This window comes from Suricata suricatta, chromosome 17 (genome assembly GCF_006229205.1).
Source record: "Suricata suricatta isolate VVHF042 chromosome 17, meerkat_22Aug2017_6uvM2_HiC, whole genome shotgun sequence".
NCBI classification, from domain to species: Eukaryota; Metazoa; Chordata; class Mammalia; order Carnivora; family Herpestidae; genus Suricata; species Suricata suricatta.
Genome location: NC_043716.1, coordinates 10525768 through 10552945, shown reverse-complemented (window position 1 = coordinate 10552945; position 27178 = coordinate 10525768). Strand labels below are relative to the sequence as shown.

Here is a 27178-nt window from a genome sequence, read left to right as displayed (position 1 = left end):
GCCGTGCCCGCCCCCGGCTCCTCGAGCCCGCAGCCGCGGACCAGGCCCTCGCCGCCGGGCCTCCTGCACCAGGCGCTTCACCCCCGGGACCTGCCTAGCTGGTGTCTCACACTCTCCAAGCCCCAACCCTGACCTGCCCCTCACACCGGAGTCTGTCGTGGGCAGCGCCTGGCAGACCTTGAACACTCTCCCAGACTCCAAGCCCGTGACCGGCCTGCCTGGGATCCGGAAGCCCCCTGTGACTGGCCACCCTCCAACCTGAGTCCTTCCTCCCCAGGACCTGTCGCCCCAAGATCAGCTCTCTCTCCAGTCCCTCCCAGAACCTGAAGAGCTCTCCATTGGTTTCTCCTGCCTGGGGACCCTGCCTATGGCTTGGGCCCGTGTCAAAGTATCCCAGACTTGAAACAGTCCACCTCCCTTCCCCTTTCCTCAATTCCAGGGATCCTCAAACCTTGGGGCCCTCCTCCTGGGATTTCTTCCTTGGGAGAGCCTAGTGCCCCATCAGACCTGGGAGCACCCTCCCTACCTTACCCCCTGAGCCTGAGAACCCCCAACCCGCAACTGATTCCTAGCCTCTGGTACCCCCTCAAGACCAGGCACTCCCATCCCGGGTGCTGCTGAGTGGAGCTCCTCCCAGTCTGTTAGGATCATGCCTCCTGGGGCCCCCACTACTTCCCCCCAATCTCTAACTGGCCCAGGCACCCAGCTGCCAGCAGCCCCAGGCCTCCTGCTCTAGGCTTCTTCTCTTACTCCCTACCTCTGTTCTCTGGCCCCCACCAGTCCCCTCCCAGTCTCCCATACCTTCATCTTCCTTCTCCTTGGTTCCAGGGGACCCTCTTTCTATGTTCTTCGCTTTTATCTACACAGCCAGGTCTTCCTCCCAGCGTCTGATACCCATGTGCTGGGAAATCGAACTCACCCAGTATTATCTCTTACTCGGTATTTCCTTGCTGTCTCTCTACCTCCCCCCTTTTGACCTGAATTTCAAAGTACCTGCTGCCAGCCCCTGATAGCTTTGGAGCTCAGCTTTACCTACTCTGGCCCTTTTCCGCACCTCACTCCTCTCATGCAAATAGTAACACACTTGATATTTTTTCCCAGCCAGAGATCAACAGTGGTTATTACTCCTTTTTCTCTCCCTTCCCTGCAAAACTGTTCCTCCATAGCTCCTTGCCTCCCGCAGGACCCACTTTCCTCCTCACTTTGCCCCCTTTTCTCCTTAGCCTGACGCCTCACCTCCTAGGCTGTTCCTCAAGGCCCCTCCAAACATCTGTCCCCTTGAAGGCCTCACAAAAGCTCTGAGGACCTAGTGTGCCACCTTCCTGCCCCCATCTGTGAGGACAGAACGTAAGCCGTGCCTTTTCCTTACGTGCCCTTGGCTCCTTGAAAATGTTAAATCTTAAACAGCAGCCTCTCCTCTGAGCAAGCAGGTCTTGCACCAAAAGTCAGTGGGGATACATTTTCTTTTTGCTCACAGCAGGGCACTGTTTGCCTCTCTTTTCATACTGTTTTGGGGGAATCAAGACTTTCCTCTTTTGTCGGTTGGGGAAAACTGCATTTCACGTTAATCATATCTTTGGTCTGCAAACTTAAGTTGCTATCATGAGCCATGGTATTTATTATAACTGGAAGACTACTGTGACTGAGTTATTCCTTCATAATCATAGCCCTGATACGGTGGTCCCCCTTCCCTTTTGCTTAACATGTGGGAATGTAGTATGAAGGTAAAGGCTTTTTTCCCCCTGCAACAAATCATAAAATTCTGGAAGTGAGATCCTTGGTTTTGGGTCGTGTTTGGAATGCTCTTGAGTTTGCGCCCATTGTTTAATGTGATGGTTTCCAAGGTGGCAGGGGGCAACTTGGCAGGGGAGCTAAGTGTCAGAGAGAAGTGGTCTTGAGCTCCTTCAGCAGCTACCCACTTCTGTGATGAGTGTGTTGTTTCTGAAGTCTTGTCAGGTGCCCGTTTCCTCGTGAACCGGTATGTGTGCTGATTGAGTTGGTACATGACACATGACTGACCGGTCGCAGGGCAGCCCAGAGCGGAAACCTGGCTGCCGGTTTCAGCCTGCAGCCTTCAGGAGGATGTCTGATGGGGGGCGGTGACCGTGCCCAGGAAGGCTGCCCTACTTCTGGATTGGTGAGCCGTTTGTCCATCATCGAGACAGTCAGCGGCATGTGAATTGCTCCATCACCTGGTTTTACAGCCAGGACTAGTTTCTTGGACTCAGCCTTCTTAGAATACCTCTGCCTTTCATACCTGAGCCTCCTTCCTTCTTTCTTTCTTTTTTTGTAACAGCTTTATTGAGGTATAATTCACATATCATACAACCCACCCAACTTAAGGTGTACAATTTCAGTAGTTTTTAGTAGAGTCACAGAATTGGGTAAGCATTGCTGCAATGTAATCTTAGAACCCTTCTATCACCCCCAAAAGAACCCCACCCCTTATCCATCACCCCTTTCCAACTCTAGGCATCCATTAATTTTATTTTCCCTAAAATCTGCTTATTCTGGCCACTTCATATTAAATGGAGTTGTATACTATGTCACCTTTTGTGTCTAGCTGCTAAGATCTGCTTATTCTGGCCACTTCATATTAAATGGAGTTGTATACTATGTCACCTTTTGTGTCTAGCTGCTTTCACCAAGCCTAATGTTTTCAGGGTTCCCCCATGTCATAGCGTGTGTCAGTGCTTTATTATTTTTTATTGTCGCATAATAATCCATCGTACAGACATAGAGCATCTTGTTTATCCTTCGAGCAGTTGATGGCTAGCTGGGTTCTTTCTAGTTTTTGGCTCTTGTGAATAATGATGCTGTGAACATTCCTGTACCGAGTTTTTATGTAGGCACGTCTTCACCTCTCCTAGGAGGGGAATGCGGGGTCCTATGGCAACTCTATGTTTAACATTTTAAGGAACTGCCAGACCGATGCCCAAAGTGCCTATGTCATGTTGCGTTCCCGCCACCAGGCCATGAGGGTTCCAGTTTCTCCACAGCCTTGTCAACACCTGCTGTTTATTCCTCAGCTTTGTGATGGTGGTCCTGCTGGTGGGTGTGAAGTGGTTTTCTCATTGTGGTTTCGATTGGAATCTCCTTCCTGGCTAATGATGTTGCACAGCTTTTCCTGTGCTTTGTGGAGCCCTTTCTTTTCTTGAAATTCCAGTTTAAAGAGTTCCCACAAACCTGTGTGAGATTCTGACCAGGTTGTTGCTGTTGTGACTGTGACTTCTCTGTTTCTCCTCTGCCATCCAAAGAGCCAAGAGTAAAGTGAAGGCCAGGGTCACCGTGAAAGCATATTAAAAAGAGCAGCTGTTGGACACAGCTGTGCTGTCAGACTCTCTTGCTAAACATTTGTCTTGTCCTCTTTCTCATGGAGATGCTGGTCCGTCGTTTGGTTAAAGTTCTCTGTGTTGTAGTGTATCTGAGTTCACCCACCATCACCATGATCAATTTGGGCAGAATGGGAGAGACACATGGTTGAACGGAGGCCAAACTGCAATTCTGATCCTCAAGCACGTGATAATCCATGCAAAATGTTAGCCAATTTACAGTTCAATTTTTAATCTTATTAGCAGGTATCCAGGCCACCTGCTTCCCTGTCCAGCAGCTGTGAAGCCCCAAACTGTATTGAATTCAGTGAGAATTGCAGACATGAAATTCAGGGCTTCAGGTTAGAGCTGTGTGTCTTTAACGAAAGTTCTTTGCTGAGCCACATGAGCGCAGATCAGCCACTTTGGATGATGTCCAGCACCGAGGCCCGGGGATGAGGATATTTTAAATGCTTGGGCGGTTTTCACATGGAATACCTTTGTCACCAGCACCAAACTGTGGGAGCGGTTTAGCCCCATCGAAGCCCGTTTGCTTTGGTGCTGACCTCATCTGGCTGACTGCATTCATTACAGTTTTTAAGGATTGCCATAGTATTTGGTTTCTGGTGTAATTAGAGGTAGTTAAGTCCCCAGATCTGAAAAACACCACAAAACTCTCCAAGTTGCTTAAAACGAGACCTCACTTGACATGAAAATCCCAACGTGCTGTGGCACCAGGCTACTTTGTCTTGCTTCAATTCTGGGGGTTTTCTTTGTCCGTGAGCCCAACTAGCGTGAAATCTGAAAATCTGCCTTTTTGAGGATCAGTCTGTGCAGATTTGGGTGCAATGGCTCAGTTAGGGTGCACTTGGCTGCAGGTAACCATACCCTTTTCGGAATAGTTAAAAGAAGGAGTGAACCTGTCATCTCAGGTTTCAAGAAGCCTGCAGGTGGCTCGGCTCCAGACTGGGTCACGCGGGGGCCGTTTCCTTCCATGTTTCCCTGCCGCCATCTGTGGCATTTCCCGGCGCATTTCCTCTCACGGTCTCTATGTGGCTGCCCTGGGCCTGGGCACTGTGTGCAGACATGCCACCTCCACGGGAAGAAAGAGAGTCTCTTCAGAAGCCCCGGTTTTTCCCAGCAGCACCCAGGAGACATACATGCTTGTCTGATTGGTCAGAACTGGGTCACTCACCCCTGAACCAATGACTCACAAGGGGACAGGGGCATGTGTTTGCCTTGCACCCGTCAGGGCTGACCAGGTCTTGTGGGGATAGGTTAGGTGCCCAAACAGGAACTGGGCCCTGCCAGCATGGAAAAGTAGGAACTTTGTTGTTGGGTAGGTACCTGGCCGTGTCTCAGCAAAAAAAAAAAAAAAAAAAAAAAATTGGTGCTTACTGCGCCTCAAAATCCACTATGCCTGTCACCCCTGTTGGTTTTAGGCCCCTCACTCTTCATCAAGAGACACAAGCATCTGTACATGAAATAGGCAGTGGGCCCTCACAGTGTATTCCAACCTGGGGTCAGCATCTTGGTTCACAAGTGGGATTTTTGCCAGAGGTGTCTTCATAAGATGCCTTGCCTGAACATGCTGCCTGTTTCGTAAAGCAATCATGCAGGATGATGCTGAGGGTAAATACGGGCGAGGAGGACAGTTTTTAGATCAGCAGGAGACCTGTGTCGAGCGGGCTCACTGTTCTAGAATGGCGCTTTGGTCTCAAGATACTCAGCTGAAGGAGGTTGAGAGGGTCCTGGGATCAGACCATTTCTTCTGAACAGGCACATGAGTAGTGGGGGGACTCACAGGGGTCCCAAAAGGAGGTGAGCCCTGGCCATGCGAGGCGTGCGCCAACCTCCGGGCCGCCCTCAGCCCGCCTGGCCTCCGACCGCCGGGCGCATGGATTTCCGCAGCAGCTGCAGCTTGTCTCCCAGCGGTTCCATGTGTAACGAGGCTGTGTGTCCTTTCTTTGCAGCATGTGGACACGGGGAACTCTTACCTTTGTGGGTACCTGAAGATTAAAGGCCTTACTGAGGTAAGCACTCATCCAAACGAACTAGAACCGGAGGGTGGACCACGTGCTCCGCGCGCTCAGGGTGTGACGGGCCGGCAGGGTCAACTCTGAGGCCTGGTTCAAGCGCCCTGCTGTCATTATTATACACAGTCAACTCAGAGAATGTGGTTTTCACGGGCCCCGTTGGAAAGTACAGAGTCACAAATGTGTAGAAGTTTATAAATAAGTCGTATTGTTGCCAACAGTAGTGATTTCATTTTTAATCCTTTTGTGGAACAAGAACATGTCTGGTGAGAACATGGCTACCACCCTCCTCACCTGCCATCGGAAGTTTACAGGTTTCTCAGACAAGCCTTAATCCTTCCAGAGCTGAGGCCTTGGGACTTCTTTAAACCTTTGGGTTCAGCGGAACAATGAGAAGTCATCAGCCAGTTTTTCTAACAGAAGGAGCTGCTGTGGAAATGTAGAGTGTTTTCCTTTCCTTGAACCAACTTTTTTAAATCTCAGAACTCCTGGGAATATAGAACACCAGAAAGAGCATCCGTTGTTTTCCTGCTAGTGAGTAAACAGGAAGGAGGAGGAGGGGACTGGACTGGCCGCCTCGCTCCACCTCGAGGGCCTGAGCGCAACCTGGTGGCAGAGCCCTGTTGGCCTGACCCGTCCTCACTGTCTGGGTGGCCCAGCAGTGTTGAGAGTGCTTCATGGAGCCATAGTAAGGGTCAGAGGGACCTTCTTGCTTTGCGCTTTACTGGTGCCATGACCTTAATGAGAACTAAAAACACATGCTCTGCTACCGCCATAGTGAGCACCGCACAACGCAAAAATGTTGAGTCGTTATGCAGCAAACCTGACACTTCGTGGTGTGTGTCAACTACAGTTGGGTAATAACTACTCAGATCAAAACAAATCAAAAATACCTGCTCTGTCTCCTCGAGGGGCTCATGAGAGTAAGAGGTTGGCTATAATATGATACAAATCGGGGGATACTGAGTGAGACCCAGATCATCCCGTCTTGAAACAGTTGTTTCCATCTCTTTGATTCCATCTGGTTCTGCGGCTTCTCTGTTGAAAGTTTGAGACTTTTCTATGAAGTTTGTTGTTGACATGAATAGGTAACTATTGCTCCCTTCTAGGAACTTACCCAATCAGGTACGAGTAGAAAATAAGAGTAAAATGAGGGACTCCAGCCTTTGAATTTGCAGTAGTAGGAAACAAACTGAATAGAATATGCTCAGCTTGCACAACAGGCAGGCAGGTGCATGCACTGAGCACAGGACATTTAACTGCATAAGAAAACCAGCAAAATTTGCCACCTGGAATGTTAGCACTGATGCCAAGACCAGGCACCGTGGTCATAGGAAGCTGCACGGAAATGTTAAGTAGCATTAAAAGTCCCAAAACCGTGTACAGAACTTCTGTGAAGTTTCCATCAGGAGCAAGTGACCCTCACAAGATGGGAACCGCTGAGTCACGAGCAGCCAGGCTCCCTGAGGAAAAGACGAGGGGCAACTCGGGGCGGGGGGGGGGGGGGGGGGGGGGGGGGGGGGGGGGGGGGGGGGGGGGGGGGGCGACTTAGGCCTGTGACAGGAATGAGGAGACTTCCACCACGCCAGTCCTTCCCGCCTGCGCATGCGCGGCCTCTCGAGCACGTGCCCCCCAGACTGGTCTCCACCGGGCTGAGCAGTAGGCGGAGGTATGGCGCTCAAGTGGCATTGAACTAGAGAAAGGCAGCTGTGTTTCTGAGGCTCCAAGGACCACAGGATTCTTCGAATTTCGTCTCTTTTAACAACCCTTTTGAGTAGCTTCACTGACATACAGTTCACCCATTTAAAATGCAGGGACGACTGGCTGGCTCAGTCAGAAGAACAGACGACTCTTGATCTCAGGGACGTGTCCCACGTTGGGCATGGAGCCTACTTCAAAGCATAATAACAAAATAAAATGTATAGTCCATTGGCTTTTAGAACAGTCATGGCATTGTACTACTGTTGACTCACTTTTGAAATTCTAAATCCAGTACGTGGTCACTGGACACAATCGCTGAAATACTGGAAAAGGTGAGGATTCTCTGAAAGACTTTATCCGTGTGTTCTAAAGTACAGCTGCTCCTGTCTGTCTGCTCTAACATTTATAGTTGTTAGACTATCGAGGGAGTAACTTATTTTAATAAAACTATTTAAATGGTTGAGTTTAGCCATAGTCTTCCTCTTGTCCCCAGCATGGAAAATTAACTATTAAATTGGAGATCACTGGTCTCTTAGCTGCCTCACATTCACGAATGAGCACAGTTTTTTTCACACAGTTCACGTGCCTCCTGGAAGTGGAACCCCGGAATTGTGAAGAATGGGTGTCAGGTAGCATTTTCTTTGCCGTTCCAAGCCAGCCACCAGCAGGATGGAGGGACATTTCTAGGGAGGCCCAGCAGCCGCCACAGGGCCTAGGAGCCCAGCCCCGGGAGAGTCGCGGCCAGACCTTCCGCTCACTCACTAGATAGGCTTCATAGCTCCTGCTGAGGTGGTGCCAGCCCTGCTCTGAGCCAGGGAGATAGGGCACCCTAATCCACCCCACCGGGACTGCTGTATAGACAAGAATGCTCCTGTACTCATTTCTAAAATGAGGTACGTGCTCGTTCCAGAAGTCCTGTCTGACTGAGTGGCCAGTGGGTGTTTATCCCCCTGGAAGGCAGGACATGGAAACCCAACCCATCACGGGAGTTTTTGGTGGGCCTGTGCGGGAACTGGTTTGGACAGATTAGCTGCCTGACAACAGCTAATCCCACTGTAGGAAGCCCACGCCTGTTTTGGGCATTGGGTCTGCTGGTTGTCTTTCTTCCTCCCTGACTGATTTTTTTTTTTTTTTGACAACCTTCCCGCAGACAAGAGTATTTCCCTTGGATTTGTAAGTTACCACCAGTTTGGCTGTAGTCAAATGCTTGAGTTTCCTGGTCCTGCCCTGAGAGATAGTTCGTCTTTTTGGTGACTTCTGTACATATTGACTCTCACTCCTTAGGCAGTATTTATTTTATTTTCAGTCTCAGAGTTTGGGTGTACCTTGCAGTCTCCCTGATCTGTTGCCTGAATCGTTTTTAGAGAGAAGTCAGTGCAGAATCAGCTCACTAGGAAAACTTTCTATTTGAACCATATGTATTTTTTTCAAATTGTAAGAGGGCCCCTTTATCGTTTTCTTCTTTTCTCTCTTGTGGAAGTTAAAAAAAAAACACGTTAAAGTTAAAATCTCAGAAAATCAATATGTGTAGCTTTTCATTTAAAATCTCAAGTCATGGCTCGCCTGGGTGGCTTAATCAGTTAAGCGTCTGACTTCAGCTCAGGTCATAGTCTCACGATTTGTGGCTTCAAGCCCCGCATCAGGTTCTGTGCTGACAGCTCAGAGCCTGGAGCCTACTTCAGATTCTGTGTCTCCCTCTTTCTGCCCCTCCCCCACTCACGCTCTGTCTCTCAAAAAAGAATCAACATTAAAATAAAATAATTTAAAATCTTGAGTCAGATGCTCATTCAGAACTTTCTCCCTTAGTTCTTCCTAAAATAGAGGAGTAGGATTTATTTATACCATTAAAATCAGGTAGCAAAGCCATCGGAACATAATTTATTTTGTTTTATTTTTTATTAAAAATTTTTTTTTACTGTTTATTTTTTTTTAATTTTTTTTAATGTTTTATTTATTTTTAATACAGAGAGAGACAGAGCATGAGAGGGGGAGGGGCAGAGGAAGAAGGAGACACAGAACTGGAAGCAGGCTCCAGGCTCTGAGCTAGCTGTTAGCACAGAGCCTGATGCAGGGCTCAAACCCACGAACGTGAGATCTGACCTGAGCCGAAGCCAGAGGCTTAACCGACTGAGCCACCCAGGCGCCCCATTTACTGTTTATTTTTGAGAGAGGGAGCACATGAGCCTGGGAGGGTGGCGGGGAGACAGAAGATCCGAAGCAGGCTCCACGCTGACAGCAGTGAGCTCAATGAGGGGCTCAAACTCACTGAACCGTGAGAGCATAACCTGAGCTGAAGTCAGACGCTTAACTGAGTGAGCCACCCCAGGCGCCCCAGAACAGATTTATTTTAAACAACACACGTAGGTGTTTGATGCAGAATAAGAGGGGCTTCCCTAGTGTCTGAAGAGGAAAGTGGGACCTCTGTGGTCCCAGGGGCAGTAGGCCTGTAACCCGTGGTTTGCCAGCCGCTGACTGACCACCAGTACCAGGCTTCCAAGAAGCACCAGGGGCTGGCAGGCTAGGCTGAAGGGTTGGTCAGTTGGTCAGTCAGTTAACTGGGCTTTACAAATGCAGAGAAATGGTGGACTTCTTAACGTTGGTGACTTTTTCTTCCATTAGTCTTTTTCAGAATCTTTGGCGCCTCCTTCTTAGCAGATGAACAAATAGCAAATAAAATTAACGAGAGCATTTCTAAGCACCAATCAAGGTGACAGCTTACATTTCCCCATTGTCATTTTTGCCATTGTTGTGATTTTCCGTCACACACATGATTTACATGTGTTTCCCCTAGTATAAATTGCCTTAGTTCGTATGCTAAAATTAAATGTCACCCTAGGATGTCAAGGTATTCTGCAAAAAAGAAACAAAACAAAACTATAACAATAACAACAACAACAAAACCAACTCCTCCCCTCCCCCAAACCTGAAGAATGGGCACAGGAGACAAATAAATGACTGAGGCAGTTTGAGAACAGTGGGCATGGCGTGAGGGAGCCTTCACTGTGAATAGTGTGATGGTGGAGCCTCCCGGGGTGTTTTCCTTGGGAAGGAAAATCAACTTAGTCACCATCTGCTTTGTATCCTAGAATACTCAGAATTTACTTGTCCACGTTCTCTCCCGAGTGATCAGTCCATAACAAGCAACGTCAGGGAAGGGTTCTCAGCTTCTGGCAAAGTCCAGAACGTCCAAGAGACTTGGTGGGCACCTCCGACTCAGGTGGACTCCACAGCTGTCGGCCAGTCTCTGGACCTAACCCCAGGTTGTCGCTTAGCCAGTGTGACTGTTTTTTCAAAGCCCTAGGAAGACGTTAAAAAGCAAGGTTGATTTTTCCTTTGGGAAAGATTAAAACCCCCGTTCAACATCTTGTTTTGGTATTTGGGTTTTTACCACAGGAGTATCCAACCCTCACAACCTTCTTTGAAGGAGAAATAATCAGCAAAAAACACCCTTTTTTGACGCGGAAGTGGGACGCAGACGAAGACGTTGATCGGAAACACTGGGTAAGTAGGTGTTCGGTCCACTCCGGGCCGCCCAGGCGCTACCGTGAGCCAAGGAACTTAGCCCGTGGGGTCTTATCACCGTGCCCATCCTGCCCACCCGTCTGTTACCCTTTCTCGGCTGCTCTGTGTGCGGCACCCCGTGAGATGTGCGTCATGGCCTCTGTCTTCAGGGTTGGCACGAGGCACAGATGCGGTTCCTGGAGAGCGGGCTTCCCCCGCCGCCTCCCGCACATGGCAGAGCCACGGGCCCGCTCGTCACCCCAGCTCCCAACACCCGTGCCCAGGCTCGTCCGAAGTGCTGTCAGGATGCCACCCGACATAAGTGTGTTCTCGCTCCCCAGTAGTGAGCACTTGGAGACAACTCAGTGTTACTGCCCTCGAGTCTTCTCATTGGCTTTCATGCAACTTGTTGCGTCCTCAAAACTCCATTTCTCTTCCTGTCACAATAGCCTTCCGGTTTAGTTGACCAGGGTGATGACGAATTTTGGTTCAACACTAGGGAAGTCCAACATGCCCACCCTCTAAACACACCCGCAATGATCGTGTTGGCAATGAAGGTTCTAGACGTTCTCACGCTTCCCACTGCCACACACCTGGCTGTTCAAGTCTCTCCTGATTCTGGCACAGTAGTCCCTGCTGCAGACCCTCATCTGGGTTACCGTCACTGTAGATTAGCTGCTTTGCTTATTAAGGTGTCCTCAATGAGATAGGAAAGGAACATCTTTCAAACGTTGAGTTTCAATCAAATTTGGGCTTGAGCTTTCAGAACCATTTGTTTGTAAACTACTTGTTGTGACTGTTGTAGCAAATAGCACCGAAAGTCAGTCATTTGTGTGTGTATAAAACAAGAGAATGAACAAGGTCCGAGTCTCTGAGGATTCTCAGTTGGGGGCGCCCAAGTGGCTCAGGCGGTTAAGTGTCTGACTCGAGTTCAGCTCAGGTCATGATCTCATCATTCGTGAGTTGGGCTCTGCACTGGCAGCTCGGAGCCTGCTTAGGATTCTATCTCCCCCTCTGTCTCTGCCTCTTCCCTGTTCACTCTCTGTCTTACTCTCAAAATAAATAAACTTGAGAAAAAAGTCAGTTGGGAAGCCCAAGTGGCCCACGGTGGTGCTGGCATCGGAAAGTGGTGGAGGGCTTGCTCCTCAGTGCCATCTGATCCCACCCTGCCCCGGGCTGGCTCTTCCCGCATGGCTCGACACGTCACGAGGTGGCGCCTTCCCCTCCCAGACGGCCCCGGTGGGATCCATCTTCCTGGTGCCGAACGACTGCCTGTCTCCCATCCCGCCTTGTTTTCCAGCTCAGCTTGGTTCTGCAGAAAAGCAAGCTCTTTGAGACTCCAGGAAGTCAGTTCTAAGTTGGGTTGGCTGCAGATTAAATACACAGAAAGCAACTCTTAATTTTCCAGACGCTCATCAGAATACTGGAAACTATCTGCTCCTATCTTTGTTAGGCTGAATTGAAATATTTTGAGTGAAAGAGTGTCTAAAAAGGCCACCCTGGCCCTGGCACGCCAGATGCAGTAGGACCAGGAGCTGGGCCTACGGGCTCTTCCTCACCCAGCATCTGGTGACGCGTGTGGGACGCGGAGTCTCCCATAACTCTCCCAGCCCTCGGCTGGGGTCCCAGCTTCCCACGTGGGCTCCTGGAGCTGTGGTGCACTCTGGCTGTCGGGTTTGCAGCGCCTGATGCAGGCACGCCTCAGAGAGAGTGCAGGCTCCGTTCCGGAACACTGCAGTAAAGTGAATGCAAGAAAGCAAGTCACATGAATTTTCTTGGTTTCACAGTGTGGATAAAACTTACATTTATGCTACACTGTTAAGTATGCAATTGCATTATGCCTACATTGTATGTACCTTAATTTTAAAATATTTTATTAGTCAAAAATTGCTTACCATCATCTGAGCTCTTAGCGAGTCCTAATCTTGCTGGTAGATGGTCTTTTTTTTTTTTTTTTTTAAGTTTTTATTTTGAGAGGGGGGGTGGGCAGAGAGAGAGAAGCAAGAGAGAATCCCAAGCCAGCTCCACACTGCTAGACCCGAGCCTGATGTAGGGCTCAGTCCCATGAATGGTGAGATCGTGACCCGAACCGAAAGCAAAAAGAGTCAGACGCCCAACCAACTGAGCCCCCCAGGCGCCCCACTGGTAGAGGGTCTCACCTGATGTAGACGGCTGCTGACCGATTGGAGCGGTGGTTGCCAAAGGTCAGGGTGGCTGTGGCCATTTCTTAAAATAAGGGAACAGTGAAGCATGCCACACTTATTGATTCTTCCTTTCACAAACGATTTCTCTGTGGTACGGGATGCCGTTTGATAGCATCTGACCCTCAGTAGAACTAATTTCAAAATGGGAGTCGATCCTCAAACCCTGCCGCTGCTCTGTCCACTGAGTTCATGTTCGATTCTAAGCCCCGTGGTGTCATTTCGACAGTCTTCACGCCACCTTCCCCAGGAGTAGATCTCACCTCGGGGAGCCCCTTCCTTGGCTCGTCCGCCGAATCCCCTCCTCGTCCATTCGGGTTTCATCCTGAGGCCGCAGCCTCAGTGTTCAGGCTCCTGCCGCTTCCGTCCCCTCTGCCTCCTCTGGAGCCTTGGAACCCCTCAGAGTCCTCTGTAGAGTTGGAATCAACGTCTTCCAAACCCCCATTAATACTGGATGTTTGACCTCTTCCCATGAATCACAAATGTTCTTGATGGCACCTAGAATGGTGAATCCTTTCCAGAAGGTTTCCAATCTGCTCTGCCCACATCCATCAGAGGAATTGCTGTCTCTGGTAGCTACAGTCTCATGACCTCTATTTCTTAAATAAGAGGGTTTTAAGTTAAAATTCCGCCTTGGCCCATGGACTGCAGACTGGATGTGGTGTTGGCAGGCATGAAATCAACATGAATCTCTGTCTCCGTCAGAGCTCTTGGGTGACCAGGAGCATTGTCGACGAGCAGGAATCTTTTTTTCTGAGCAGTAAGTCTCAACAGGGGGCTTAAAATATTGAGTAAACCGTGTTGTAAACAGAGGTGCTGTCATCCAGACTCGGTGCTCCATCCAGAGCACAGGCAGAGTAGATTTAGCATAACATTGTAAGGGCCCTAGGAGTTTCAGAATGGTGACTGAGCAATGGCTTCAGTTTCAAGTCACCGCTGCATCAGCCCCTAACAAGCGAGTCAGCCTGTCCTCTGAAGCGTCGAAGCCAGGCATTGGCTTCTCCTCTCTGACTATGAAAACCCTAAATGGCGTCTTTGTCCACTAGGAGTCTGTTTCGTTGAGCGTGGCCACCTCACAGTTCTCTTAGCTCCATCTTCTGGATAACCTGCTACAGCTTCTGCATCAGCACTTGACGTTTCCCCTGGCACGTTCATGTTTCGGAGACGGCTCTTTTCCTTAAAGCTCCGGAACCCCGGCCGGCCTCAGACTTCCCTTCCGCAGCGTCCTCCCCGCTCAGCCTTCACAGAACTAACAAGCATCACCCTTGCTCTGGATTAGCGTTTGGCTTCAGGGAATATTGGGGCAGGTTTGACCTTCTGTCCAGACCATGAAACCTTTCTGCACGTTAGTAATACACTGTTTCATTTTCTTATCATTCGTGTGTCCACTGGAGTGAACTTTCCCTTCGCTTCAGGAACTTTTACTTTGCATTTACAACACGGCTATTTGGTGCAAGAGGCCAAGCTTTCATCCTCTCTTGGATTTCGACATGCCTTCCTCACTAAGCTTGTTTCTAGCATTTGATTTCAAGTGAGACATATGCAACTCTTCCTTTCACTGGAACACTTTGAGATCCTCGCATGTGTTTTAATCGGCCTTATTTCAGTATTGTTATGTCTCAGGGAAGAGAAAGGCCTGAGGAGACAGAGACAGATGGAACGGCCAGTGAGAGCAGTCAGAACGCACACAACATTTATCAGTTAACTTTGCTGTCTTATATGGGCCCCCAAACAATTACAACAGTGATATCAGAGATCTCTGATCACAGGGGCGCCTGGGTGGCTCAGTTGGTTGAGCAACTGACTTCAACTCAGATCATGATTTCATGGTTTGTGAGTTTGAGCCCCACATCCGGCTCACTGCTTTCAGCACAGAGCCCGCTTCGGATTCTGTCTCCCTTTTCTCTCAGCCCCTCTCCCACTTGCACTCTCTCTCTCTCTCTCTCAAGAATAAACATTTAAAAAAAATCACTGAGGGGTGCCAGGGTGGCTCAGTCTGTTGAGCGTCCGGCTTCGACTCAGGTCATGATCTCGTGGTTCTTGGGTTTGAGCCCCACGTTAGGCTCTGTGCTGACAGCTCAGAGCCTGGAGCCTGTTTCAGATTCTATGTCTCCCTCTCTCTCTGACCCTCCCCTGCTCGTTCTCTCTCTCTCTCAAAAATAAATAAAACGGTAAAAAAATTTTTTTAAATCACTGACCACAGATCACCATAACAAATAAAATAGTGCCGTGTTTCCTCATACAGCCCCACATTGGGGTGTCACTTGTCGGGTCCCTTGCCCCAGCTGGCAGGGCGGTAAATCTTCACGGGTCCGTTCCTGAGGGAGGGAGAGAGAAATAGGGCAGGAGGGAGACGCAGGGAGTGAGGCAAGACAAGCATTTTCTAATCAAGCCCCCTTATTGAAAAAGGAATCAAACCTTTATAGGATCGGGGCGGGAAACTGGCCCAAGTTGGTTGCCAGGTAACAGAGTCAAATGATTATTAGAAAAAGGGGAAACCAAAACTGAAACTCTGAACACAGCATCAAAGGAAGCGCCCAGACTTTTGTCTGCAATACTGGGCAGGGGAAGATTAGTGCTGCATAAACCCGAATGCGGTTTGATCTTTTGTTCATTTTGGCTTTTCTCATCTGGCCCAGTATGACTGTCTCTGAATCCTGGACCGGGAAATGCACTCTCCTAGCCTCCAGATGTAAATCTGGTTTTTTTGGTTGCTCCCTGGAGAGCGACATGTCCTTGCCCGAGGCGGCGAAAACTCGGCAGCTCCCAACAAAATAGTAATGGGAAAGCTTGAAATAGTGCAAGGATTGCCAAAATGTGACACAGAGACACAAAGTGAGCAAATGCTGTTGGAAAAATGGTGCTGATAGACTTGCTCAATCAGGCTCGCCAGAAACTTCAAGTTATAAAAAGTGCAATATCTGCAAAGAGCAATAAAGTGAAGTGCAATAAAACCAGGACTGCCGGGGCGCCTGGGTGGCTCAGTCTATTACGCACCCTAGTCTGGCTGAGGTCACGATCTCCCAGTTCATGGGCTGGAGCCCCACGTCAGGCTCTGTGCTGACAGCTCAGAGCCTGGAGCCTGCTTCGGATTCTGTCTCGCTCTCTCTCTGCCACTCCCTTGCTTATGTTCTGTCTCTCTTTCTCTCTCTCTCTCTCTAAATAAACATTAAAAAATTTAAAAAACCAAACAACAGGACTGCCTGTAAACTGGAATCAGAGACCCTGTATAATTTCACCCTCGGGTTTCCCAAGTGGTATTAAAGTGGGTATCATGGTGGTAACATAAAGTCCAGACCCCATAACCTTAATCTACTGGGGATAGAAATATATGATGTGACAAATTTGATGCGTTAACAATTCTGTATCTTAAATTTTGTTTAAAGTGTAATTCTTATAAAATTAGTACATGCTTGTTTTTAAATAGCAAAAGGAAAAAAAAATCCTCTATAATAGTAATACCCAAAGCTAAAACAGGTATTAACCTTTCTTTTTTAAGTAAAAATAGGATCATGAGACACAGTTTTGTAATCTAATTCTGGTTTCTTCTTTTAGAAGAAACTAATCGTATATTATCCACTTCCTGTTTCTTCTTCGCTAACCGGCCCCCAGCCCCTCTACTCTGTCGGAGGACCCGCTGTAGTGAGCCTGCTCTTCCCCTTCCGTGTGACCTGCTGGCTCTCATTTGTTCTGCGTGACTCTCTTGTGACTGCTGCCTCCCCTACAGAGACGTCACTAGTCATTCCTGGCTTCGCTTGTGCTAAGGTGTCCTGAGCAAGGGCCCCCAGGATAGCACCCACTCGCAACCCGGGGCCTCTCCTCGGACCACATGAACTAAGTAGGCAGGCGTAGCCCCATGATGTCTTGGCTGGAGCCCAGCTCTGAGGTCACTGGCGGGGACCTCGGGCTCCCCTTCCAGTCCTCCACCTCTACTGCTCGGAGCAGCCACATCCAGTGACTGTCACGCCTTTGCCGCCGGGCACTGAACGTGCCTTCTGACACCAGCCTCTCCCTCCGTAGATCAGTTCTCACGCTGTGTCTTTTGCTTTCAGGGCAAGTTTCTGGCTTTTTATCAGTATGCAAAATCATTTAATTCAGATGACTTTGATTACGAAGAGCTGAAGAATGGAGATTATGTCTTCATGAGGTGGAAGGTAAGGCCCCGCCCCGGGCGGGCTTCTGGCTGGGCCCTGCCTGCATCCGTCCTCTGGCGGTTTCTCTCTAAGCTGTTTGGTGGTCAGCTGATGAATTCCTGGCTGGGGGGCGGTCCCCCTCGGAACCTCCCCAGATGCAGTCCTCTCAGGGGGTCCTGTGGACTCAGGGGAGAACCAAAGTCAGTCACCCATCGCCTCCTGCTCTCAGCCCGGGGCTGTTTTAAGGGACCGGTCCCTCCCCACGTCCTCGCCCAAGGCTCCATACGGTCTCAGCTTGTCTGGGTCCCTCCAGCTCAGGAAATGAGGGACCAGGAATGGAATTGGGGTTTTCCACTCACCAGCCCTCAGAGAACCGCATCTGGCGGGACTCGATAACTTGGCTTTGGGGCTGACGAGGCTTTTGTGTCCCCTGTTTTGATAGCATGACACTTACTGTGTTCCAGCCGCAGGCTAGCAAGATCATGAAGCAAGTTTGTGAAACATTTTGTGAATGGATACCCACCTCCAACCCCTGCTCCCCAGTCTGTGGGGAAAAGCTGTTTTATCTTGAAATCTTGCCAGCTTTCCTAAAAACCAGTTATTTAGAGTAGTGATTCCCAGTGGTTTTTTTTTTAATTTTTTTAATTGTTTTTTTATTATTGAGAGAGAGAGAGACAGAGTGCCAGCAGGGGAGGGGCAGAGAGAGAGTGAGACACAGAATCCAAAGCAGGCTCCAGGCTCTGAGCGGTCAGCACAGAGCCTGATGTGGGGCTCGAACCTGTGAACTGTGAGATCATGACCTGAGACCAAGTCCGCTGCTTAACCGACTGAGCCACCCAGGCGCCCTGCTGATTCCCAGGCTTTAGCGTGTACAGCTAATAATTTTGCAGATGGGGGTCATCGCTTTCTGAGTGGACGCCTGCCAGGGGTGGAGGGGCAGAGCGGAGTCCGGCCCTTGCAAGCTTGCCATCTAGTGGGAAGTGTGCCAGCGAAATAACACGTTAGAGGAAGTATCTTGCAAGGTTCTAATTTTAAAATTAGTTTTAAAAACTACCATCCAGAGGTTTAGGAAAGGGAAGGAGGAGAGCATCTTGAAAAAGAAAAAAAACCAGTGGAGTTGGGCACCTGGGTGGCTTGATTTTGGCTCAGGTTGTGATCTTGAGGTTTGTGAGTTCATGTGCCACATCGGGCTATACTGCCAGCGTGGAGGCCGATTGGGATTCCCTCCCTCTCTCTCTCTCTCTCTCTCTCTCTCTCTCTCTCTCTCTCTCTCTCTCTCTCTTCCCCTCCCCCACTCTGTCTTTCAAAATAGATAAACTTCAAATCAATTTTAAAAATAAAAAAGCCAATATAGTTGTTTGGTCTCCAAAGAACTTGCCAGGGTGACTCACTGTGGGCTTTCAGGAGATGTCCTGGGGTTTGGGGCCACTGACTTCATCTCACTGGGACAGTAGGTCCTTTCAGCTTGGCTCTAGCCAGAGATAACAAGCTCGCCTGTCCCCAAGGTGCCTGAGCAAGAACAGCACTATTCTGATGGCTGTTGCTGAGACGTAGAGCTTTCTGAGGGGGGTTACGGGGATTGATGACTGATGATTGATGTGTCCTCAGGGTGAAGCGACTTGCTTCTAGAGGTGATGGGGACCTGCACCAGTTCCTGGGGTGGAGCAGAGACACCCTCTCGCTGGGCCGTTCTGTTTGCAGGCTCTGAAAGGGAGGGAGGTGGCTATTGATTCACTTACGAGATGTATAGACCGCAAGACCTAGTTCAAGACACAGGCTGCTGTGTTAGCACCTAGAATACTCGAGCAGCACATGAACGGGCTGAAACGCGGATGTTGTGTTGGCCATTGTCCAGCAAGGGTGGGCAAGGCCGGGTGACCGTGGAACCTTAGAACCACGCGAAGGCTCGCCGTGTGCTACTGACCTCCTCCGTCTGTGTGCAGGAGCAGTTCCTGGTCCCGGACCACACGATCAAAGACATCAGCGGTGCTTCCTTTGCTGGGTTCTATTACATCTGCTTCCAGAAGTCAGCAGCCTCCATAGAGGGCTACTATTACCATAGGAGTTCAGAATGGTAAGGAACCCCAGAGGCGTGGGGGCGGCTTGCTGCTGCGCCCGCTCTCCCTTGGCTAGCCAAACCGGAAGGTCACCGCTCCCCGGTCTCTGCGTAGCTTGCGTGCTCTGTGTGCAGGCGGAGGGCTTCTCCAGGCGCTCTCGTTGCCCGTGTGGGGGCGTCTGTCCCTGTCCACGAAGCAGAGTCAGTAAGGTGGCACTGAAGTGCTAGGCCAGGGAGCTCACAGGACAGCGTTCAGGCAGTTCTCTATTATCAGCGATGTTGCTCCCAGCCTTGCTGCTCTGTTTTCCTCCCAAGTGGAATCAGTAACTAAAATGTAAAAGCCAACTATGAGTTTTGCTGGGGTGAATTTTGCTGTTAGCAGCCTTTTCGATTCTGTGGTCACATTGCTCAGACGCTGGCCCCATGTGCAGTTGATCCCAGCCTGGTGACCCTGGGCCACCGTGGAGCTGGTGGTCCTGCCCTGTGTCTCACCTGAGGTGAAGAGCTGAATGCCAGCTCAAGTGCTAGCTTTTGTCACCTTTTGGGGGGAGTCTCCTGCCCCCTCTCTGCTTCTCAGAGTACCTCGCGGTACCTGAAGAAGGGATCATACCATAAAATACAGGTTTCCTCTCTGATTGCAGAGGCGCCTTCCACGTTTTCCACACTTTGGTGACTTGTAAGTGATGCCACCCCGGGTGACTCAAATCCCTTGTTCAGCGGCAGCAAAATGATATCTCAAATATATGCCCTTAGCTCGGCGCTGTCTCAGCCCCTCCGAGAGCTGCAGCTGTTAGGGTTTCAGTAATTGGCCCATTTTTAAAACATGTTACATCCTGTTTTCAACGACAGCTTTACGGAGATAATTCACATACTGTTCAGTTTACTCATTTAAAGCGTACGAGTCAGGGGTCCTTATTACTCACACCTGTGCAGCCATCACTGCCATCACCCTTAAAATGTTCTCATTGCCACAGGGAGAAGCCCTGGTACCCTTGACCATCAGCCCTGGCTCCCATCCCCTCCCGGCCTGAGGCAACCACTAATCTCCTTTCTCGCTGTGTGGATCTGCCCGTCGGGTGTTTATATAAGTGGAGCCACACTATGCGGCCTTCGCATCTGGCCTCTTTCACTTCAGCTGGGTTGCAGCAGGCATCAGTGCTCCCCCCCTGTTTTTTTTAATGTTTATTCTTGAGAGAGAGAGAGTGTGAGCAGGGGAGGGGCAAGAGAGATGGAGACACAGAATCTGAATCAGGCTCCAGGCTCTGAGCTGTAGGCACAGAGCCCAGTGCGGGACTTGAACCCACAAACCTCGAGATCGTGACCTGAGCCACCCAGGTGCCCCAGGATTCCCCATTTTTGTGGCCAAATAGTTTTCCGGGGTCTGGATCCGCAGCAGCCCCTCCTCTGCAGTTTTGCTTTCTGCGGTTTCAGTTGCCCGCGGTCAGCTGTAGCCCAGAAGCAGCCGGCCATCCTCCTGACCGTGTCGTGAGGTCAGTAGGAGCCGGACAGTCCAGCACCCCACCTCTGTCATTCCACACTTTACCTCGTCACACAGCCGTTGCATCCTCTCACGTGCTTGTGGGACGAGAAGGCGTGGCCCACAGTCACGTAACGTGTACTGCAGCGTATCGTCGTGGTTGTCCTGTTTCGTTACTAGTCACCGTTGCTGACCTCCTACCGTGCCTGCTCCATAAGCTGTCCTTTGTCGTGGGTATGTACATGCAGGAAAACCCTACTCTCCACAGTGCTCAGCACCCACTGGGGGTACCTGAGCGGATCCCCCACAGATAAGGGGGGAACCACTGCACTGCATTTTACTTCTCTGTTCATCAGTGGCCGGGCACTTGGGTTGTTTCCACCTTTTGTCTGGTGTGAGTAGTACTGCTGTAAAATGTGGTGCAGTGGTTCCCCCGTTATCTGTGAGGGATCCGCTCAGCTACCCCCAGCGGGTGCTGAGCGCCGTGGAGAGTACGGTTTTCCTGCACGTACATACCCACGACAAAGGGTGTGGCAGTTCTGAGTCCCGGCTTTCGGGTCCGTTGGGCACATACTGAGAGTGGAATTGCCGGGTCGCATGGTAATTCAGCAGCTTTTTAAGGAACCGCCACCCTGTTGTCCAGAGCGGCTGCACCCTGGCACATTCCCACCAGGGCCCAAGGGCTCCAGTTCCTCCACATCCTTCCCAATGCTTGTTACGATGTCTTTACAATTCTAGCCCTCCTAGAGCATGTGACATCTACGGTGTCTTCTCGTTTTGATTCGCGTATTCCGATGGCTAACGCATAATCTTTTCTTGATTTTGCTTTTGCTTTTTTGTTGTTGTTGAGAAATAAACTGCTTCATCCCATGCTCCTCCTCACTCCTCTGTGAAACAAGTAAGGGCAGAGCTAACCTCTACCCTATCAACTCTGATGTGTCCCTGGGGGTTGTCATCCCCGTATGTGGATTGTCCCCTGGCCTCTGATTCCCCTTCATCTGCTTAGCTCCTCGGAGCAACCTGCCAACGGCAAAAAACAAGCATGTCAGAACTCCAGCGTTCTCAGAGTCTAATAGCCGTGTCTAGGGAGACGAGAAAATGAAGCCAAATGGTCAATAAGATCTATGGTTAGCTAGGAAGTTCTCTCTTCCGCGGCCTGTTTGCATTTGCATTCCACGAGAAGTGGGGTGTGCCTGTGTCATCCACGACGTCCCAAAGGGACATCGCAGCCTGGTTTACAGGGGAGCCGAGGCGCTGGCCCTCGGAGACAGGCAGTGTGGAGGGTGAGGATGCGGCCTGGGGCTTGGTCTGCATCTTCTCCCACAGCTTACTCCGCCTCTCCTTTTACAAGACATACCAGAATAGCCTCATGGTCAAAGCAAAAGGAAAGGCCTGAAGAGAGCACCTCTTATGCCCCGTTTGGAGGATGAAACAAAGAAACAAGTAAAACCACACTCAGTTCTGCCGATGAGGCCTGACATGAACCAGTTTCCAGTCCAAGAATGTGGCCTGTCAGGCGTTCCGGTGGCGGGAAGGGTTTTTTGAACAGCCTTTGTTTGGTGTCCAGGATGCTCAGACTGCCTCCTGTTTCTCTTTCCCCACGTTGCAGGTATCAGTCACTCAATCTAACTCACGTTCCTGAACATAGCGCACCCATCTATGAGTTCCGGTGACAGCGGGTCAGAGCAGGAACCAAATAAAACTGAACTTGGCAAAAAAGAACTTTGCCAAGAAAATTGTGTACCTGCCAGAACCAGGAGAACGTGTGTTCCTGTTTCTTCACGAGCGGACTTGCGTCAGAAAGCATGAATGTTAACCCACAGAATCCAAGGAGCACAGCCACCCAGCAGGGCAGGCGGAGGGAGTGTGCGTCCTCCCGATCTGTGGCCGTTTGCTCTTAATCTGTTTTAAGCTACCTTAAATGCACTTTTCCTTCCTGCACAGCTAACTTCTATATCACTGAAAGGCCCGTTCCTTCCTCCATCCCCACCTCCAGCCGAGTAGAAGGTCAGCCCCCCAGTCACCCTCAGCCTTGGTGCTCAGCAGTCTCGGCCCAGGCCCCAGCCCTGCACCCCCCCCCCCCCCCCCAGTTGCTCAGTCTGGTAGCTCAAGAGACGGCAGAGGCCCCGCACACCTGTGCCCCCCAGAGCTCAATGAAACGTGAGGCGGCGGCTGACGGCCTAACGGGGTCACCTGGCGCTGGCCCGCCGGGCCACATTCGCGCCAAACTCGACAGTGGCTGACAGGTTCCCTGGGCCTGCCATCAGGGATCATGAGATCTGAGGCTTCCAGATCCCTGGCAGGAGCGGATCCCAGTCCTGCTTCCTCAGCACGTTTGCTCCAAACTTTTGAACTTGAGGGCAATACTAAACTTAAAAAAAAAAAAAGAGTTTTTTTATTACAAAATTATTTTTATGGTCCCTTTAACAAGGACCCTATGGCAAATGCACAATTATTCAGAATTACATTTTATCGTTTTCACATTGAAAACAGCAAATGTTGACTTAGTAATTTTTATACCTATATCTATATGTAAATGTATATTTAATTAACCAGCCGTTTAAAACTAGTCATCCTGGTACAAAAGTTTTGCAGCATTGCATCAGTTCTAGTGCTAAACTTGAGAGCTGTTTTTGGGGCCAGTTTAGCATTTGTACCTCCTCCCTTTGCTATTCAGAACAGCAGTGCTTCGCAGCGACCTTTTCCATCAGGCAAGGGGCCGCCATCCTCCTAAAACAGGATGACGCGAAAACGGGGCGGGGGAGGGGCGGGAACATGAACACGCTCGAATAACTCAAGGCTCACGTGCCAAAGTGTGTGTGTGGGTATGGGGCTGGGGTGGGGTGTGGGGTTGGGGGGGGCAGTTGTTTTTGTTTTTGTTTTTTCTTTTAATGTTTAAAAAGCTTAATAGGTTGGCATCAGTCGTAGACCGCAGATACAGGCCGGGCTTTGGGGCATCGTGTTGGCTGGCGGTTTACAAGACTCAGAATACAAGAGAGAAAGCTGCAACCCACAGGAGCACCACAGGCTGCAGACGCGTGTAAGGAAACACGAGGCCCCTCCGTCTAGCTGAGCGGTGGGGAAACATTTTCTTCTTAAAAAGTGATTTTCCTTTTGAGGACATACGTACTGTACGTTACTGAGACTGAATGTTGGCGAAACCTGAAAGGAGAGATACCCGGGCGCCTAGTCCGTGGGCATCGGGATGCCTGGGATGGGTGGTCCCAAAGCTCTGTGCAGGGGTGAGACCGAACTATCTAGGGAGGCAAGGCATTTGGAGCCCAGAACGTTCCCCCCGGCCACGGCAGTGGAAAAATGATTCACGTCCATTCCCAGAGATGAATCAAATGTTCTCTTGTTTCTGAAACTCCAGAAGGCATCAGGATGGCTGGCCCTGGTCACGCCAGCTGGTTGCATAGTACTGAGGAGACCACGCTCGCGTGGCCTCAATTTAGCAGGCAGGCGTCACTCGACGGTAAAGGAGACTGGGGGGCTGCCATTTCAGCCCAGATCCCCTCTCACGGCAGGCTCCTAACTCCTGCCTGCCGTTCACAAGCTCCTTGAGAGATTTAGGCCCCACTCAGAAGCCGATGAGGGGTGAGCTCATCGGGGCCCTGGACGTGTGGTCGGAGATCAGCCAGTTAGCGGGCAGGGCAGGCCATTTGGAGCCGCTGTCGTTCAGCTAGCCAGATGGGCCTCCTCCCTTGCTTAGCCAGGTAATGAAGTCGCACTGGGGAAAATGAAGACGTGATACTTTGGCTAGATCTTTTGGGCATGTCCGGGATGAAGATTTGCTTGCATAAAAATCCACCTGTTGAGGACAGGGAAAGGATTCTTTGCCCACCTTCTCTTAGTACTTCCCAAAGAATCCATACCAACTCCTTTTCCTTCCCTCAGTTCCCTAAGGAACACTGGGGATCATCCCCATCTGTGGTTATTCTTTCCTGAACCTCCTCAGTGGCTGAGCTGTTTCTGGCACTATGTGTAAGAGTTTTGGCTGACGCTTGCGTTCATCCTTACAAAATCAGTGCAGGATGCAGCCTTTCTACCGACTTCCTCCACCCCAGACAAACCTGCCAGGAAGTGGCATCCTAGGGATGTGGCTGTTCTTTCCACTGCTCAGAAAGCTTCCATTCTGTGTCCCCAGCCTGGTCTCTCTTCTGTACCGGTATTATCCGGTATTATCCCTTCCCACCCACCCACCCATCCTTTTACGGCATTTCAGCTGCAGCCCAAAAGTAACTAAGCAATCCCTCCCATGAGGCGGAGAGCCCCATCTGTGTGCTGGTTCTGTTGGTAATGTGGAGATCACAGACTCCAGGGGAGCAAAGGGGCTTTTCAATGTCTTTTGTTTTCAGAAACAGGGAATTTATATTCTAAGGCCTTGAGTTGATTTTTTTTTCTCATAAAATAGTGTGATAAGCTAATTTTTAAAAAGAAATGCCATCACGTATGTTGCATTGCGGTTTAAAGTTACTAACAAGTTCTGGGAAAGAAAAATATTTGATTTTGAATCTTACATGTTTTTTAAAATTGGATTTGAATGGGCACAAAGTATGAGTATTTTGTTTCTTTAGGGAGGACGTGTGGAAAGGGTTTGAGGGTCCGGGATGGGAGAAGTATTTTGCAGAGCTATCAATGTCCAAATAATTTTTAAAAAATAATAAAGGTATTTAAGCAGTGACTTTCTCCTATTTCTTTCTTCTCTCTCTCTCTCTTTTTTTTTTTTTTCATTTATTTATTTTGGGAGAGAGCGCACACAAGTGGGGGAGGGGCAGAGAGCATCCCAATCAGACTCCACGGTGTCCGAGCAGAACCTCACACAGGGCTCGATCTCAGAGATCTGCGAGATCACATCCTGAGCCAAAATCAAGAGTCAGACGCCTCACTGACTGAGCCACCCAGGCCCCCCTTGTCCTATTTCTAAATCAAAACCGTTCTGGTAGAAGAGTCCAGCCCCCTTTCTGGCCCTGTGTCTGTGGAGGCCTCCGGGCCGAGTCCCCCTCTGGGGAACTGATGCAGTCCATGTACTTGTCCCTCTTCATTTCGGTGTCGTTGACTGCTGCTTAACTCTGAGTTTCAGCTCCATTTTGTTAATTTCTACACTTCTTTAAACATGTGTTAACTTTTGTGTGTGTGTGTTTAGGATTTATGCTTTTATTTAACATACAGAACGTAAACAGAGGTATTTGTTCACTGGCTGCTTCCCAATCCAGCGCGGGCACCCGCAAAGTGGACGGGGATGGGTCCTCAGAGGAAGTGCCTGAGTCCCAACGCACTTGGGCTCCCAAACGGCTGCACTGGCAACGTCCTGAAGCCAGATGTCAGCGGCAAGTTCAGGCCCTTGTGTTCTCTGCACCCTGTGGCGGAGGGCCCTAGCCCAGCCAGGCTCTGATTTTTGTCAACCACCCCGATGCGTGTGCCAGAACACCTTGGCTCTCTTGCTGGATAGTGTTAGGTTTCTGGTACCACCTCCTTAGGCAGGGCCAAGGAGGGCAGCTGAAGCCCCATGTGAATTCTGAGAAAATGTTTATAGGGTTGAAAAGGTTTAAGTGAACGTACATCAATGTCAGGGCACAGTTCCCACGTGTGTATAAAGTATCCTCCGATCTCCTGGTGTTCCAACAACAGTGATAATTAACTTCCTCCCAAGGCTGACCTCCTATGGCCGAAGACACCATTTCCTCGTGGCTTTGTAGGGGGGATAAGCTGTGGGATGCCTGGGTTCTCACTCCCAGCTCTGCCTTTAAGTCCTAGAGGGATCTCCTATGCACCAGCTTAACCCTCTGAGCCTGGAAAGTGGAAGGAACACTCTCCACGTAGGTCAGAGAGTGGAGTTCGAGGAGGTACTCCGGAAGCGCTTGTTAACCCGTAGAAATGCTCCACCCATGTAACCTAACCTGTCATTCTTGCTCGGATAATGACCCAAAATATTGGCTGAGGCTTGCCATATGCAAGGTGCCATTCTGAGTATCGAGGCAATGCAGAAGCAAGCCAACGCCACACCCCCGGGCCTCAGGGAACTGACAGAAAGAGAGTGGAAATCGACATCTTTCTGATCCCCACAGAAGGCAAGACCTTCTTTCTTATCTCAGTGCTAGGCTGCCACTTTTAACCTTTAGTTCACTTTGCTTTTAAGCCATCCGTGGGGATGGTGGGAACTGTGTGAATGGTGGCAGGCGTGAAACCCACTGCAGGACAGGACAAAGGAGAAATTATAAATATCAACGCTGCCTGCATCGACCTCAACGGCACCTGAGGAGGAAAGTATTCAAATCACTCCGTAATGAAGCAGCCAGCTGGCTTTGACACAGAAAAGTGCCTGAAAATTGGATTGCAATTGAGCAGCTCTTTCTTCTAGGTTTTTCTTCCAAAACATCTAAAGATTGAAACTCCCTACTTGCACATAGCAAGCAAAACATGCAAGGCTTTTCATTTGTAGAGAGGCAGAGGCTGAAATTCAAGTTCATTTTGCCTTTTTTCCCCTTCTGATTTTTCAGCTTGCTTCATTCATTGGTCCTCATTCCTCTCGCAATTTGCTCACTGAACAGCTCCTTCCTTCCACGCCTTCTCGAACTGGCACCGACCTGGAGCAGTGCTTCTCAAACTCTGTTGAACATCAGAATCACCTAATTTATTTAAAATTCCTCTGTCCCGCAGTGCCCCAGACCAGTTTTATCACAACCTCCCGAGTGCCTGGAAGTTCCCAGATGACCAGTGTGCAGGGAAGGGCTGGGCGTCCCACAGAAATGAGACAAGGTC

At 49.9% G+C, this 27178-nt stretch overlaps 1 protein-coding gene across 1 annotated transcript; it reads left to right on the top strand.

Annotated features, from left to right (window-relative positions):
- The first annotated feature begins 4924 nt into the window (after positions 1 to 4924).
- GID4 (GID complex subunit 4 homolog) lies at positions 4925 to 22359 on the top strand. The gene is made up of 6 exons (XM_029928881.1): positions 4925 to 4943; positions 5223 to 5344; positions 10442 to 10549; positions 16803 to 16904; positions 18827 to 18957; positions 22026 to 22359. The coding sequence occupies exons 1-6, from the start codon at positions 4925 to 4927 to the stop codon at positions 22087 to 22089; spliced, it is 546 nt and encodes a 181-aa protein (XP_029784741.1). The 3' UTR covers positions 22090 to 22359.
- The last annotated feature ends 4819 nt before the right edge of the window (positions 22360 to 27178 follow it).